Source organism: Marmota monax, unplaced genomic scaffold (assembly GCF_021218885.2).
Source record: "Marmota monax isolate L192 unplaced genomic scaffold, Marmota_monax_Labrador192_F-V1.1 WCK01_AAM20220418_F8-fsc00052, whole genome shotgun sequence".
Classification (NCBI taxonomy): Eukaryota; Metazoa; Chordata; class Mammalia; order Rodentia; family Sciuridae; genus Marmota; species Marmota monax.
This window is the reverse complement of record NW_026693473.1, coordinates 7,540,827-7,558,533: the sequence shown is the minus strand read 5'-3', so window position 1 is coordinate 7,558,533 and position 17,707 is coordinate 7,540,827. Positions and strand designations below refer to the sequence as shown.

Here is a 17,707-nt window from a genome sequence, read left to right as displayed (position 1 = left end):
CATCTTTCCAACCAAATCATTTATTATCTACATTGACTACCTGTCCTTTACCCTTGTCTCATTTTCCCCTCTGATTAAGGGAACTCTTACCGCTGTAAGAGAAATTGGGCACTGATGGCTCTGGCTGCTTCAGGCTGAGAGGGGGTGACATGGGGCAAACAGTTCAGGTTTCCCTTTTAGATATGTTTCGGGTTGGTTGAAGGGTCCATGGTGAAAGTATGGCTTGAAAAGAACAGGTCGTAAAATTATCTGGGAAGTGGGTGCTGTATGTGAGAAACAAGAAGACATGAGTACTGGAATAAGATTGATACAAAAGCAATGAATATGATGATGATGATGATGATGATAGAAACCAGTAGTTTTTCCACCAGCAGGTGCAAGAGCCTAAGAAGTTGTTCTCATGACAAGACTGGTAAGGACATAGGCTCTATTTGGGAATGTAAATTTAGGAATGTAAATCACACCACTTAGTCTTTCTTTCTTTCTTTTTTTTTGGAACTGAATATTGAACTTGGGGGCACTGGACCACTGAGCCACATCCCCAGCCATATTTTGTATTTTATTTAGAGATAGGGTCCCACTGAGTTGCTTAGCGCCTCACTTTTGCTGAGACTGGCTTTGAACTGGTGATCCTCCTGCCTCAGACTAGGTGTGGGCTACGTACCCGGCAACTTAGTTTTTATAATATCACAGATGCCACCACAAGATATAATTAAGATATCTAATGTCATCTTTTGAAAAATACCTTTCTGTTGGTATAACCTTTGTGTTCAGTAGAAATCCCTTTATTTCTGTCACTTAGGGCTAGATAATCATACTAGCAAACACAGATTAAGTCTGCCTGGGAAGATTGGTAGGTTTTAAATTGACTAAAAAAAGCTTCTGACTCTGATAGTCTCTTTAGATAATTATCAAGCACTCCTAAGAATTTCTCTTTTATAGCTTCCAGCTTTACTTACTTTTGATGGGTCTGACACAAGTGTACATCTTAAGTTACTTTAAAAGAACTATTGTCTTGGAACTGGGGTTGTGGCTCAGCCAAAGAGCACTTGCCTAGCACATGTGAGGCCCTGGGTTTGATCCTCAACACCACATAAAGATAAATAACATAAAGATATTGTGTCCAACTACAACTAAAAAAAAAAAAAAAGGAAAGACAATAGTTCTTTTTTTTAGTTGTAGAACTATTGTCTTTCCTTTTAAATGTCCAGGTATGACTGTACTTTGGTTATAACTCTCTTGTCAGGTATTTAAGACCAAGCTGGTCAAATTGACGTTGTTCCTATATATTGTTAAGAGTCATCTGAGTTTCCTTTGGGGTTTACTCTTGGGAACTTGGGAGAAGCCTCTTACCTTCTCTAGTACCATCTGCCAAGATAGTTCAAGGTCTTGCTGACCATGTAGTGGTTTCCCTTGGAAACATCAGGGATGTTTCCTTCTCCAGTGACCCTCCTTTTTGCAGCATTTGCACTAGTTGGCCTTCTCTTCTGTGGGGTCCCCTTGACCCCATCCATCGGGAAGTCATGTGGCCTAGAGTTGCAAAGCCCCATGGAGAAGTCCTTCATTCCCTGGGTTCAAGCTGACCTCAGAAGGCAAGAGCCAAATATTGGCTATTTTCTTTTTTGGTCCTTTTACTTCCTTAACTTTAGTCTCCAAGTTTTGGTTTTAAACATCTAGCAAACCAGTTTTACCAGTCTTAAAGTAGGAGTACTGGGTTTTAACTAAATTCTATAACTTTACAGTTATTTATCCCTTCCATTAAATTGGGGTCAGTTAGCCTTATATCCTGTCTGTTCTATGGGTGATGGCCTGTTATCTCAAATTAACTTGGGCTGTTATATTAGAAGTTGTACGTCTGCAAAGCACAGACAGTAGTTATAAAGTTTACAAGGAAAATACAAAATGAAATTAACAAGAGTAAAAAAATATTTAGTTTGTATAATATTATGAACCAAGAAACATCGTTTTTATAATCCCAAACCTTTACTTCAAACTTTAGTTTGAAGAGCACCAGCTTTGTAAAATGCTCTTCTAAGCCTTATATTTTAAAGATTTGTATACTTGGAAGATATGACTACATTAGTATACAAAGAGACTAGTAACAGTTTCACAATTATACTGATGTTCTTACATTAACCAAGTTTAACTTTTAAAGATCAATTTAGAATCTGTAGTGTAATATTCTAAAATTAAAGTTGTTTAACCAGAGTTTTACAAATCCCAATTCCTTTAAGATAGTTTCACTAAATAATAAAACTTAACAGACAAAAGAAATTATTTTGTTGGATTAGAACAGATTAATGTTTTAACAAATCCTTGTTACTTTAACACATAAACACTGTTTATAACAGTACATTAATATTTGACCTTAGGAAAAAACTCAAATTAACTTTTAACTGATTGTGCTAATTATAGCCAACTTAGTCATACATAAACTCTTTGAGATTTACCCTCCACAAACCTTGTTCAACTTACTTAGACATTCTACAACTTTTTACTTTACCATACAAAGACTTTCTCATTCAGAAACATTTCTTTTTTTCTTCTACTTTCCATATTAAAATATATTTCTATACCTAGAACTTTCTTATCTCTCTCTCCTAGTTGTTGACCCCTTATTAAATTTACATTCTGAAACAATCCTCATGAAATTTCTGAATTTAGATAAATGACTCCATTTTAATAAGATGAAATACATTTGCTTTTTTTACAGTACTTTAATTGAAATACAACTGAAATCTCTTGTACTTTGTATATAAAATTACAACTGATAGAATTACAAATTGATAGAATCTTAACTCTTAGTAATCTTGTTTTTAGTGAAAACAAAGAAATCTTAAGCCTTTTCCCATTTGCCAATTTATGAAAACACATTTAACATTTAAATATTACTTTATGGAATTAAAGAAGTTAAGAGTACTTGATGATGGTATATTTAGCAATTGATGTTTTAGCATTTTAACTTTGTAAATTGATCAGATATCTCATCTCTCAAATACATTTATGAAGATTAATCCCATTTATGCTAAATCTAATTTACTTATTTTTAACTGTAGAAACCAAGATATCAGACAAGAGTAGTTAACAGTAATGGCCATCTCTTCCCTGTTGAAGAAAATTCATAGAAGCAATGTATATTACATTCTAGATATTTATAGAAACGAACACTCTGTTAATTGTCTTAATCATCTAGAAAAACTTGTAAGTTAGTCATTTTAAAGACATCTTTACTCTGTTTACCTAATTTAAATTGAACTTCCTTTTTTTAAATCCTATGAACTAAAAGATATTTAGATCCATTTCTCATGTAAATTTTAATTTATGAGTACTCACATGTCTATATGTCAATTTTGATACCATGTACATGTATATAGACACAATCACATATGTAGACACAACAATACAATACAGAGGTGTGCACACATACATAACACAGGCAGGAAACAAAGATCTTGTAGCTTTTTGCAGGTAGATTTTCAGATAGGAGACAATGCTACAGATGTTTATTAAAGCCTCTATTAGATTTAACCTGTTAGAAATTAAAATAGAGCCTATTAAACTTTTACATTATGATATAACTTTAGGGAAGGCCAGGGCTGGGATTGTAGCTCAGTGGTAGAGTGCTTAAAAAATTATATATCCTAAAGGTAAAGAAGACTTATATATGAGATCATTCCATTTTCATCCCTGTGCTGTAGTGTTTAGGGAGGAACTTGGTACAGGACGGTAGAGTGCAAGAACAGATAAGATAGCCATTTAGGTCCCACAGTGACTTGAATTTAAAAGTGACATCTTTTTGGTCTCTAAACTGGTTTTGGATAATTGCCTCTGTAGCTTACATTTCAGATGCAATTCTTGGAGAGAGAGACATCTGACAGAAAGCCAAAAAACTTAAAAGGCAAAACCTAATATATAGGGAGGGCACTTTAACCAATTTTTTTCTGTTTTGTAAAATCAATCCCTTAAGTTGTGGTGCTAGAGTTTATGTTTCTTTGGACATTCCCCCAGTTGGTAATCAGGCCAGGTTTGGATGCAGAAAATTATACGACATCTCCTTTTTCTAGCTATGATTAGATCATCTTCCAGGCCTGACAGCGGAAGAAAATGAGGCACTTTTTCTTGAGCGTTTGTGGATCAAACTTATCCCAGTGTTTTAGTGTGCAGGCTAGTGGTGAACCTGGCATAACTGTTGAGAATGAAGCTCCCATCTGAGTGACATAAAACAGAACTCATGTGCCAATGCCACAGAAAACTGTCCGTCCGTTTTATTAGGGACATCTCTCTAAATGAGCTTCTGAAGGTCAGAAAAACCCACTCTCACTACCTGGTTCTGCTGGATTTATTGCTGTCTCACCAGCAAGAATAAACAAGGGTCTCTGCTTGGTGTATGTCAAAGACCTTGGGGGGTTCAGACTTAGCGGCCATGACTGATTCCCTCCTGCCACTGTTAAACTTCCAAATGTGATGACCCACGAGGAAAAAATTTAAAAAAAAAAAACAACAAAAAACCCTGACCTACAGTGGGGTATGTTCCTCTGCTTTGTGGGCTAGAAGAATATTCAGAGGTTAAGGAGGACATCTAATGGTTGTTAGATGCTTAACATCTTTTCCCCTGAGGAATCTAAGCCAAGGGTAAATTGAAAAGGGTGTGGATTTGAATCTCCCTTTTTGCAGCCAAAGAAGCTAGGGAGGCACACAGGAGCACAGAAATAACAATGGGGAGAATCCCTACAGGTTTATAAAGGCTTAATATGCGAACAAAGGGAACCCAGGCTATACCTTACAAACCACTCCACGTAAAATGGCTCTTTTCTCAATGGCTGGGTCTGATCAGTAAGGGGAGGGGAGTGATCTAGAGTAAGGAGCCCAGGAGAATACATGTGTTACTGGGGCGTTTGCTCAGTACCATGATTGACCGGTCACAGTAGGATACCCCTTGGGCTGTAAGAAGAGGAGGCTGGAGGAGAAACTTTGAGATTCACTGGGGAGTAGCCTTGTCTAGAATCTCATAGTTGTTTCACCCCTTTGTTCATCTGTGCATAACCAAAGGCAAAACATATTTAGGATGGCTGTCTACTGATGCCAGACACTCCCCATGTCTGGATAGGACAGCGAGAATGGCTTTGGAAGAACCCAATATGCCTGACCCGCAGGACAAGTAATTAGGAGTCACCAAAACCACAGCTTGCATTTAACTAGCTGACAGGTGCCCGGTATCGTCCTCCAAAAAGAAAGAAAGAGACAGAAAAGGCTGTCTTCAGATGTGAGGTACAGAGGAGCTTACCTCGGTGATGATCCCACCCACACCTAATACCAGTCTTGGAAATCAGGATTGGGTCCTGTCCTTGTTCCCCCATTGTTGGGGGATTAAACATCTGAGAAATGCCAATGTAAGCATAGAAAGCAGGTTTTGTTTAAGAGACAGAACAGAGATAGAATTCTTTAGAAGTCTAAATCTTTCCACCCTTGTGTTCTTTTTTTTTTTTTTTTTTGGTACCAGGGATTGAACTCAGGGGTACTCGACCACTGAGCCGCATTCCAGCCTTATTTCGTATTTTATTTAGAGACAGGATCTCACTGAGTTGCTTAGTGCCTTGCTTTTGCTGAGGCTGGCTTTGAACTCATGATCCTCCTTGTAAGGTCAGGCAACCACAGCGGCCAAAAGGAGGCAGATTTAAAAAGGCCTGTGATTGAGGCTTTTGAGATTTCGCTTCCAGGAGGAACTATCTTATACTGACAGAGCAGGTAAGAAGAGGGTCTGAGAAGAAGCATGCTTGGGGCTGGACAGGACTGGAATTTTTATGGGCTTAGGGCAGAAGAGGAGGGCTTGGTACAGGAAAAGGGGCTTTTAGAGTCCCTTGTCCTACTGGGGTTGGTCAGCGGAGCTGGCTAAGATCCAGGATTGGCCAGAAGAGGAGGTTCCATCAGTGCCTGATTGGTGGTTCTTTTGTGGGCACTGGCTGCTTGGTGCTTTGTTTCCTAAGTCACCGGCATCCACCTGACACTCCTGCCTCAGCCTCCCAAGACTCTGGGATTATAGGCAGGTGCCACTGTGCCCGGCCCTTGTGTTCTTTTTACCCTAGAATAATGTTACTCTTTGCAGAGTATTAGTTATAAACAATAGAAGGCCTTTAGAAAATGACTTTTAGGTGGAACAAACTGTTGCAATTTAGACTATGAAGTTTGGTAGTCTTAATTTGACCGTTTGTTACTCTTCTAAAATCTTTTTCTGTCTGTTCTGTTTTATGTTAAATAATCAAGTAGCTGATTCAAAAAAGACAATAAATGGAAACCCAGGGTTTTTTTTTGCCTAAAGAAGGACATCTGGTTAATTTTTCCAGTAGTACTGCCCTCATCTAATTTGTAATGGGGGGGGGGGAATTTGAGAATGACAGGCGTTGCTCTTACTAACATGCTGGAAACAACGGTTACAAATCAAGGATTGTAAGGTTTACCTGATCAACAGCTACTTGGTAAAGAATGGTTAACTCTTGCTAGTTATCCTCAGACTGATTCAACACCTTCTGAACCACATGACTAGTATAACATCCTGGGTTTATCAAAGACTTAAGGTTAAGTCTTAGGGAATTGAGATGCCAGAAGACTGGGGAAACACTTGAAGTGGGCAAGAGGAGCATCTGAGTTGGTTTAAGAAAGGATTCATTGATGTTATTTCTCACACCTCCAATTTACCCGCCAAATCAGGGTGAATACTCAGAGAACACTTAAAAGAGAGGGTTATGCAGAGAGGAATGGTCACAGAATACCAATTTCATTCATCAAATAGGAGATATTGAGTAAATGTATTTTTGTGATGATTCTTTTATTTGGATTCAGGTGAGCGGCCTGTGAGAGTCTATGCAGATGGAATATTCGACTTATTTCACTCTGGTCACGCCCGGGCTCTGATGCAAGCAAAGAACCTTTTCCCTAATACATACCTCATTGTGGGAGGTAAGAAAACACTTGATGATCACTTTAGATGCTGTTCAGAAAATCATAGTAATCTTATTTGCTTTCTTTTATGTACATTAGACCTTTTTTCAGTTTTTAAATAAAGAATATAATACAGCCTCTCTAAAACATGAAATCTGTGAGACTCTCATCAACTTGAGATGTCCAGTATTTATCTCACTGTTTTTAGTTGAGTTTCTGTAGTCATGGGAGCAATACTGACCTCAGTTGCCTACTTAAGAACAGCATTTGCTCTAGATTTCAGCTTATCATTTCTTTTAATCAATGAAGTACAATAGTGGGCCAGTCTGGTCTTATACAAATAAAACAGGGAGACATATTTAAGAACTTGATTGATGCAGAAATACACAGGTTGTACCCTCTTCTCCAAAGCATGAGCATGATATTAGGAAAAGCACTGCTACCCAGATGGTTGCAGTGCTAGGAAGTGGGAAAAGGTGGGAGAGGTTGGTGGCTTAGGAGGGTTAAGCAAAGGGAACCTTGGCTTACAACTTTATGATGCTGTGACCCAGTCTGCAGTGATGAGCTAACACACAACTTTAAAGGCTTCACCGTGATGAATGAAAATGAGCGCTATGATGCAGTGCAGCACTGTCGCTATGTGGATGAGGTAGTAAGGAATGCCCCTTGGACCCTGACACCTGAGTTCCTGGCAGAACACCGGGTAAGAAATGGGGCACATTTCCATTCCTTGTCCCAGAATGCCCTCCACTTTCAAGGCACTTGCGCTAGTTTTCCACTGGCCCTATTTTACTTACACCTTCTGTGTAAGTTTTACATTGTTAGTAATATGACTAACAAAAGTATTCATCCCTGACATTTATATGGGGCTTGATGATTTATAAGCACTTTTATAATCATTATATTCCATTTTGTTCCCCACAACAGTCTTGTAGGGTAGTTATTATTTCCCCTTTATATATAAGAAACAAGGTCCTGGGTTGGGGTTGTGGCTCGGAGGTAGATCGTTTGCCTAGCATGCATGAGGCATTGGGTTCAATCCTCAGCACCACATAAAATAAAAAATAAAGCTGTTGTGTACACCTGTAACTAAAAAATAATAAAAATACAAAAAGAAAGAAACAAGGTCCTGAGAAACCAAATAAACCTGCTCAAGGTTACACCATTAGTAGGGCTGTAATTGCACTCTTCAGTTATGTGATGTCCTCATCTACCACCACTGTGGGTGTATCTGCCCTTATAGCATACCAAACTCTTCAAAATATCTATAGCCCCAGCTAAGCTCTCAAGAGGTTCACATTCCAGGAAATAAGACAGATTTACATAGACTTCTCTCAGGTTCACTTAAATTTAGTTTCAGGTCTTTGATTTTGAGCTAGAAATTGTGTGAGATCAAAAATCAGGGATGTTTCTCATTTTATCTCATGTAATGAGTTATAAAATGCCATACCTCCTTTTACATTATCCTGTATTAAAGCAACAAGTTTCCTACAAAAGGATGGCTGTAAAAGATTAGAAGGATTTATCAGGCTAGATTGGAGGCCCTCAACCTGGAGGAACCAGAAAATATATTGTCAGTTCTCTACAGGAGTATGCATAATGTAGCAGGTGAATTATTCAGTGAAACAGGAAAGAACAAAAGTATCTAAAGTGCTCCTAAAGCAATACTTGGGTAGGTCTGGGGCAAGAGGTATTTATTAGAAATAGATGGGATTAAGACAGACCTTTTATAGTTCTCTCGTTTTCCTGTATTAAAACCTAACAGCCAGTGGCAACAAAGATGATGAGCAAGCCCAGGTGGAAGTATGGGGTTAGGGAAACTTCCAACTTCCATTTTCTCCTTTTTAGTGTATCTCAATCATGAGGGGTTTTTTGCCCTCCATCCTTTACTTTGCTGCCTCTGGACTCCTTACAAGTTGTTCATGGGTAATTGAGATGTTAGCTGAGAGTCCTGATGAACATGCTTCACACGGTAGTGGCTTCTGGGAGTTGAGTATAGCGGCATGGTAATTACATTATTCAGGCCTATTCAGGAAGGAATAAATAAGTGAAGTTTAGCACGGGTCTCAAAAGGATTATTGATCCCATTGTCATTAATTTTTTTCCACTCTTGCAAAGGGTATTGACAGTAGTAAAATGATAGATCCTGAGACCTAAAAGTTCTTTTATAGCTCTGGGTTTTGCATTTCTCAGTAGTACAAGTATATTTATTCCAGTAAAAGGCTCTTGGTTGCTATTTTTATATTTCTTCATTTTTCATGAACTGAGAGAGAAGCCAGTTGACAAAGAAGTGACCTCTATTAGAAACCCTTATTTGACAATCCTTGTAGACTCAGGAGGATAGGAAAATTTTCTTTTTTCTAAAACTCTACCCATTAACTAGCTCACCAAAAAATCCTCCTCCCCACTGACTATAGTATGGTGATTGGTGTACAGAGAGAGGTGACACTTCTAGTAGGACATGGAAAGCAACTAGAAAAGAAACTGGCTAATTTTTTTATTTATAATCCATAAATAGGTTAAGCAGTTTGTGAATGGATTGTAGAATTTATCAGCAAAAAAAAAAAAAAAAAGATAATAAAGAAAAAGCCCATCTGAGGCCTGGCCTCTGCTTATTGTCCTTTTTCTAAGCCTAGGAACATTTATAGGGTATCTCTGAATAGTAACTACTCTGGATTTTAAATGATGGTTCCTTATTTTCAGATTGATTTTGTAGCCCATGATGATATCCCTTATTCTTCTGCTGGGAGTGATGATGTTTATAAGCACATTAAAGAAGCAGGTGAGTAAGCTGATGTACATCCTCACTTTATGGGTTCTTGAGCAGATTCAGTCTTCAGAGATTCAGCCACATCACTACTTTTCAGAGGAAAGTTTGCACACTAAGAAATTCAACATCCTAGCCAGGCGTGGTAGTGCATGCCTATAATCCCAGCAGCTTGGGAGGATGAGGTGGGAGGATTTTGAGTTCAAAGCCAGCCTCAGCAGTTTAGCAAGGCCCTAAGCAACTCAGTGAGACCCTGTCTTTAAATGAAGTACAAAAAAGGGCTGGGGATATGGCTCATTGGTTAAGTGATCCTGGGTTCAATCCCTGGTACCAAAAAACAAAAGAAATTCAACATCCTCTTTCAAGTCACACTTTGGATAAAAGATAAAGGTGAACATAGCACTGACATTCATCAATTCTCGCTCTAAATTTCTGAATTTTAATCTCAAGTTCAAGTAGTCCCATAATTTTCTTAATTTTAGGACCATGTAACTCCTCCTTTTCTTATGCTTGGCTCTTAATTCAGTCCCTCATCTATATGCCAGTATCTCTAGATTTCACTTAGTAATAATGGAGTCTGCTTTTTTGAGGAAAGGACAGAAGTGTTGCTTCCAATTTCCATCTAGTCCTCTTTCTGAGCATACCGGAACTTCATAGTGTTTGTCTGTATGTGTTCTTGAGTTAGGCATGTTTGCTCCAACACAGAGGACAGAAGGTATCTCCACATCAGACATCATCACCCGAATTGTCCGAGACTATGATGTATATGCTCGACGGAACCTACAGAGGGGCTATACAGCAAAGGAGCTCAACGTCAGCTTTATCAATGTGAGTTTCAACCTCATGGCTCTATAGGACACATGTTGTCTCCGACTTCATCTAAGCTGAACTTGCTTTTCAGTCTTCTGTAATTGTCACAATCCAAAGCTAATGAATGCCATTTTACAGAAAACATCATGCTAACCTTTTCACAAACTAAGAAAGAAGCAGCTTCTGCCTTAATGGCTCAATATCAACATACTGATGTAAGGACATACAGCAAACTAAATAAAAATATGTAACACATAGTACACTCTTTATATTAATACATTTAAAATAGTTGCTCTTCACCTTTTTATTTTTTGATTGGATGTTCTTTTGAAAATCTAATGAAAACTATAGATCTTCTCCCTGTGTAGATAGTGACATACAACATTCTGCATGTAATTTTCCCACATGGACCCAAGTTTTGTTTTGTTTTTGTACAAGGGATTGAACTTTAGGGGCTCTCTACCACTGTATCACATCCCCAACCCTATTTTGAATTTTATTTAGAGACAGGGTCTCACTGGGTTGCTTAGTGCCTCACTATTGCTGAGGCTGGATTTGAACTCAAGCTCCTCCTGCTTTAGCTTCCCAAACTGTTGGGATTACAGGCATGTGCTACCATGCCCGACTCTTAAATTTTAACTTATGAAAGCTTAAGTTTATCTTTTTTGCCCTTCAGAAACACCATGTATTTTGTATATAAATTATGTCTCAGTTAAGTTGATTTAAAAAGAAGAAAGCTACTAACTATATTTTCTGTATTATCAGTTGACCATGCTTCCTCACCTGCTCCCAGCTCTGTGAATTATGCTATAAGAGGTGAAATGGTTTCAACTGAACATAATTTATCTGCATAACTGGACCCTAGCTACTTATTAATTAATCTGCTATAGAATCTTTATTTTCCCACAACTCAAAGTGTTAAAATCCTATGGGGCGATGGATGTAGCTCATTGGTAGAGCACTTGCCTAGCATATGTGAGGCTCTGGGTTCCATTGCCAATACCACAAAACAAAACAAACAAAACACCCATTAACAACCCTAAACATACTATCTTTCTTCTCCTCTTTCTTCTCGTTTTTCTTCTTATTAAACCAGGGCCTGTGTACCTAAGCACATGCTCTACCACTGAGCTACATCTCTTCACTTCTCTTTCTTCTTTATGATCTATAAATTAGGAGGATACAATTTTATGTGACTCAATATTCCTCCCCTTCTACCAAAGGATTTATACCACTTTCCCTTGTCTTTAGGAAAGTTGGTAGGACCAAAGAGTATCAGCTTCATTTTGCAAATGAGCAAATGGACCTCTAAATACTAAAAGATGAAACACACAACTCATCTAAAATCACAGAATAAGCCAGTGATGGAAAAATAATACATTAAGTAAAGATCTAGTACTTCCACTTCCAATCGATTATAATTGGCTTATTCTTGGCAATTTTGTGCAATGATCGTTTTGCAGCCTGTGTAAGTTTTGGTTACGTCTTTTTTAAAAAAAAAAACCTGACTTCTTTTGGCTACATGCCTGTTTGTTACTGGGCCTTGCATGTATATTTAGTTTAGTTCTTTGTTTAGTCCTGGAAACTTAGGAGTATATCTTTTCTGTTATTGTGCTAAAGAAGTATAGGGTAAATTCTAAAGATTGAAAAGCATATAGGAGCCATTATTTTTTTTTCTTCTGGTAGGGAAGGTCAGGATGAGTATTATTTCTCAAAATAGTTATTTCTTTGCCTAGGAGAAGAAATACCACTTGCAGGAGCGTGTTGACAAAGTAAAGAAGAAAGTGAAAGATGTGGAGGAAAAGTCAAAAGAATTTGTTCAGAAGGTGGAGGAAAAAAGCATTGACCTTATCCAGAAATGGGAGGAGAAGTCCCGAGAATTCATTGGAAGTTTCCTGGAAATGTTTGGTCCAGAAGGAGCACTGGTATGGTTCTTTCCCACTGGACGATTTGGGGAAATTCAGGGAATTTCAATGTGGAAAGATTCCTTGAACAGAAAGGGACCTCAACATTAAGAACATATCTAATCTGTTTCCCTTTATCTGGGTTTCAACTATCCCACGAATAGTTCTTCAAAATCTTTACAGAAAGAAGTTACACATTTTCCCAAATAATTTTATCAGCCTTCAGTCTTGAAATCTGGTGACAAGACAAGCAAGTCTCCTTGCCCAGCTTACTCTTCTACATTAAAGTTTTAAGTGTAAGGAAAGGAAAGAATAAAGAACAGTAAAAAGAAAGCTGCCTTCACTATAAAAAATGCTATGGGATCCTGGGTGAAGTGGGCCTTCTGTCTCTGAGGAACAGCAGAATCTTTTCAAACCAAGCAAAAGATTCAGCAAGTGATGCTAGGTTAGACATCAGGAAAGATCTGACTATGTGAGTATTTGGGAAGGAAATGGGATTTTCTAGAATGGGACTATAAACTAAGTAACCTTTGAAGAACCTTTTGACATAGAAGGCAAGGATTTGGTGACGTTGGAAAGCTCATGGAAACTTTTAAATTAATAGAATAGCATAGGCCACTTTAGGGAAGAAGTTGCTTAGAATTGTATCTATGTCCCTCCTCTTGTTTGTTCAGTCATGTTTAACATTGCAGGGGCTAGGTGTTGCTCAGTGGTAGAGCACTTTACACTTAGCATGCATGAGGCCCAGGGTTCAATCCTCAGTACCCACCCACCCCCACAAATGCAGGGAGCACTCATGATAATTCGAAGTCTCAGATTTTCCAGTGGTGATTTAGTAGGATTCATAAATATCTTCTAACTCTTCCTTTTGGTCTCCCCAGAAACATATGCTGAAAGAGGGAAAAGGTCGGATGCTACAGGCCATCAGCCCAAAGCAGAGTCCGAGCAGCAGCCCTACTCGTGAACGGTCCCCCTCTCCCTCCTTCAGATGGCCCTTCTCTGGCAAGACATCCCCGTCTTCCTCCCCAGCAAATCTCTCTAGGCACAAGGCTGCAGCCTATGATATCAGTGAGGATGAAGAAGACTAACTTTTCATTCCTCCTTTCCTCTCCCCTCTGTCCCATCACCTTCAGAAGCTCTCTCTTGAATTCCACATTGTGATCCCAACACTAATCCTAAGGACAGCTACAAAGGAAAGACATTTGGGGCAAGAGGAACTGGTAATGGGGGAACCAAAATAGCCCATTTCCTAAGAGACATCAATCACCCACACCAAGGAGGAGGTTGACTACATCTTAGAAGCCTGTTTTGCATCCATCTACTCTCCCCAAGGACTCTGTTTTACTGTTTATGTTCATGTGATCTTGACAGGGAAATTGTCATTTTTATTAATTTTTTAAAAAATTAGTCTCTCAAATATAGTAAGTAGAACTAATTTTTTGCCCCTGAGGAGTGGGCAGAAGAAGGTAGTGGTGTAATACCCAGAGGCCTTTTCTTCTTGATACACTGTAGTGTCTGCCTCCTGTTCTGAAGCAAAGTGGCTTGCCAAATCCTTCAAGCAGTGAGCCATGCTGATGGGCAGTTTGGGGGTTAGGAGGAATATTGTAATTTTGGTTTCCTTACAAAAAAAGAGCAAAAATTGAGCTAGTCACAAAAATCCCCTAAAGGCACTGCTGGCACATATGTCAGCATGGCTGAGGGAAGAAGGAGATCTGAGCCTAACTTTTGTTACTCCCTGAGGAGTTTCTTGTTGGACCCAATGGGGTCCATGAAGACACTGATGGGGATGGAACCAGCCACGTTGTATCAACTACAGTTTTTCTGCTGTTCATCTTCTCAGAAAATCTGTTGCCAAGTAATTTGGGAGTTCTTGTCAGTTTCTTTCCTGCAACTTTCCTTTAAAGGCAGGAACTTTGAGGGTTACTGTGATTAGAGAGAGGAATGGGACAAAACTCAATTCTGTATATCAGTTTAAATTCATTTCCTGCTGGGAGTAAATTTCTGGCCTTGCTACTCCTTTTTCAATTTTCAATGCTGTTAGCTTTTTTTTTTTTTTTTTTTTACAAAGGATGCTTTGTAAATGTCTGCAGTTTGAACTTGATTTGTAAATCCATGTTGTTTACTCCATGTCAAATACTTAGATTTGCACAGAACATAGAGGCAAAAGGAAACACCTGCTTTTCTAAAGCAACAGCTTAATCTTGATCTCTGCCCCTCTTAAGAATGTTCTTAACTAGAACCAATACTCCATGGAGTGTTTCTTTTTCTCTGAGGGCTGCAACTGGCAGGGACTTCTCTTCACCACTCCTCCAGAAAGCTGCCAGCATGGGTTTGCTTTATAAGAGGGTGGTTGGTTCTCTTCTTTCCCACCTGGGCCTGGTGGTTATTGCCCCATCTTTCCTGCTTGGTTGCTCAGTGGAAATTCAGCACTTGAATTTCAAATAGAGAATGCTGATATATAACACTTGCTGTAAAACATGATCAATTTTTTTTTTTAATCCCCTAGCATCCTATCTCTCTCCTCAGCTACCTGACCTAGCAGACCATCAATCATCAGTAATCCTAGCTGGATTAAGGGGAAAATTGTTTATGTCCAGACCTCACCCCTGTCACTCATAAAATACCCCTTGTGGGGGTGGAGTTTTAGTGTTTTCAACAAAGAAAACCACATTTTCTCTTTCTTGCTCTTCTGCTAGGACTGTGAGCATCTCATAGTCCCCTCTCTAAACCCTTTCTGGTCAAGACTGCTCTTCTGCCTGAGGGTCAGAGGCTAAGATCATTGCCTGCCTACACAGTAGGAACCTAGACATATAAATTCAGATCACCCAGACCTGTGGGACATGGCAGAGGAGAGGGACAAAGAGAAGCCAACTCTTGTCCTGATGGCCCATGGAAACTACATTTATAACTCTTTTCATGAAGTGCTATTTTTTATTATCAAATCTGATTCACACAAGCCTTGACCTAGAATCCTTTCTTTGAACAGTGAAGTTAATGTTTTCTCACATTTCGCAGCTTTATATGATGTCATATTTTAACTTCTGCTTTGGTCTTCCCTCTGGGAATTCCACCGTTTTTGCTCTGCCTTATTCTCCCTGGTATAGAAAGGTAGTGTGAAGGACTGTGAAGTCCCTGCTGACACCCACCTACTTGTCCTCTCAGTGCACATGTTCCGCAAGTATACAGGAATGGAAGGGGAGATAAATGTCCATGATGTGATTTTCCTTCCTGAAGTTCTCTCAGGAATATTGTCTGAACCCCAAAGCTTGAGTGATCCTTGCTCTCAGTGGACTGCATTTGGCATAGAATAGGGCCTCTGGGCTGACATGTCTGTGTCACTGCTAAGCCAGCTTGTGCATATATTAGAAGGCTCCTTTGCCCCTTTACTACCTTAGTCTCTAGACACTAGCATATTCCAATAATTGGACTGAAAACAAAAATTTTAAGATGTGGCATGTTAGATACTTTGGGGTAAATGTGATCCTAGGTGCTGGAGAAGGATGCTGTTGGAATGGTGCACTGTTCTGCATTTGTTCCAGTTAAATGAGGTTATGCCTATGATCTGTAGTTCTTCAAATATGAATGCTTGAGTCTGTGGAGCTATTTCCCCAAATTCCACACAAGAAAGCAGTGAGCCCTGATGAACTAAATGTGGCAAAGATGAGACAGCCTCAAAAGATGATTGGCCTCAAAAGCCTGTCTACAAGATAAAAGGAGGCTGAAGACAAGCCCTTTAGCTGATGATGAAGGGATGAAGGAGGAGCCATTTCAGCAGTTACATTGAGGGTCTTGAACAGAAAGTTTGCTATTTTCACATGCTAAGCTTAGAATAGAGGTGAAAACTAAAGGAACATAAATGGACATTTGTACTGCTGCAGCTGCTTCTGATAGCTAAAGCCAAAGACCCTTACTCTGCAGAGGCTTGAGTAAGAAGGTTGGGGATGTAAGAATTGAAAATCCTGAAGAAGAAGAAGTAGTAAAAAAAAAAAAAGAAAATATGAGGGAGATTGAGAAACTTTTTAAACTCTTTTTGATTGCTGATAATTTAGGCAGCATCTGAGTTACTTGTGGCCACACAGCTATTCAGGCACTCCCTAGGATGACCCTCTACAGTGGTTCCCACAGGACTTTGTTTCTGGGTTACTTCACTTGTGGGTAGATTACTTTCTGGAGTTCATTGCCTTTTTAATCCTGTTTCACATCCCTTACCTAAAATCGTTCCAAATTTTTTGCTGCTTTTCTTTAATTCTCTAAAAGCCATACCTTCCAGATCTTTTGCTCGCATATACTCACCAAAATTTGAACCAGTGGGGCTGGGGTTGTGGCTCAGTGGTAGAGCACTTGTCTACCATGTGTAAGGCACTGGGTTAGATTCTCAGCACCACATATAAACAAATAAATAAATAAAGGTCCATCAATAACTAATAAAAATATTTTTTTAAAAGTTGAGCCAATCCAGATTTTAAAAAATCAAATAAACAATAAAACCTCCCTTAACAGTGTTTTAAAAATGAGTGGTATTTTTTTTTAAGCTTACCAATATGAGTATTTTTAAAGGTTATATTTTTCACAGTCATAATAACTGTTCTGTTTTCTCTCATAGATTGTCAAGGGATAAAAAGTAGTCCCTAGCTTCTATTTTTCCAAATAAATAGAATATGTTCTTGGGATTATACTCTTTAAGTGTTAATTTTCTTAAAAGGGATTTTTCTATCTGCCAAAGTTTTATGTTAGTATTCAGATTAGGGTAGAAAGAAAAGCTCCAGGTTTAACATTAAGATGACTCAGATTGTGTCCCTTTACATTTGAAGTGGGCCTTCTACCCTCTTTTGGGAGGCGCTGACAATTTTGAACACTGAGAATTGATTGGTTGGAAGTTTTGTGTTAAGAATCCTCAAAAAAAATCTTGGAAAGAACTATCAGTCTTGGCATGAATATCCGCGCCATTACCAGTGTGAGTCTGCAGAGAGGTTTTCCTCAGTCGGGGTTCAGTATATCATCTTCTTGTCTATTATTAACTTGTTCAGTTATTTTGGCTTTTGTCATATAGCCAAATAAAGGCAATGTGGTTTTACATGAGTGTTCCATTTCCTGGGTTTTTGACCTGATATATTTGTGTGTGATGTTTTATGTATTTGGGGGTTTTACTTGTATTCTCAGTTCTTTTGCTTTTGAGTCCTAATCTCTCTCCTCAAAATCAAGCTTCCTGACAATATTATCAGGTGATTACTTTTGCTAATTGGCACAAAAAACTGAAAGAAAACCTTCCAACCATTCACTGGAAGCCTGG

The 17,707-nt window shown here is 38.7% G+C and overlaps 1 protein-coding gene across 2 annotated transcripts in view; it reads left to right on the top strand.

The window, feature by feature from the left end:
* Nucleotides 1-17,491, top strand: part of Pcyt1a (phosphate cytidylyltransferase 1A, choline) — a 52,139-nt gene extending 34,648 nt beyond the window's left edge. For both annotated transcript variants that reach the window (XM_046457873.2, XM_046457872.2), the window contains exons 4-9: nt 6,838-6,954; nt 7,488-7,639; nt 9,640-9,718; nt 10,389-10,531; nt 12,250-12,438; nt 13,299-17,491. In XM_046457873.2, coding sequence (XP_046313829.1) covers nt 6,838-6,954; nt 7,488-7,639; nt 9,640-9,718; nt 10,389-10,531; nt 12,250-12,438; nt 13,299-13,505 — 887 coding nt within the window. In that variant the 3' untranslated portion in view covers nt 13,506-17,491. The remainder of the gene's footprint in view (nt 1-6,837; nt 6,955-7,487; nt 7,640-9,639; nt 9,719-10,388; nt 10,532-12,249; nt 12,439-13,298) is intronic.
* The last annotated feature ends 216 nt before the right edge of the window (nt 17,492-17,707 follow it).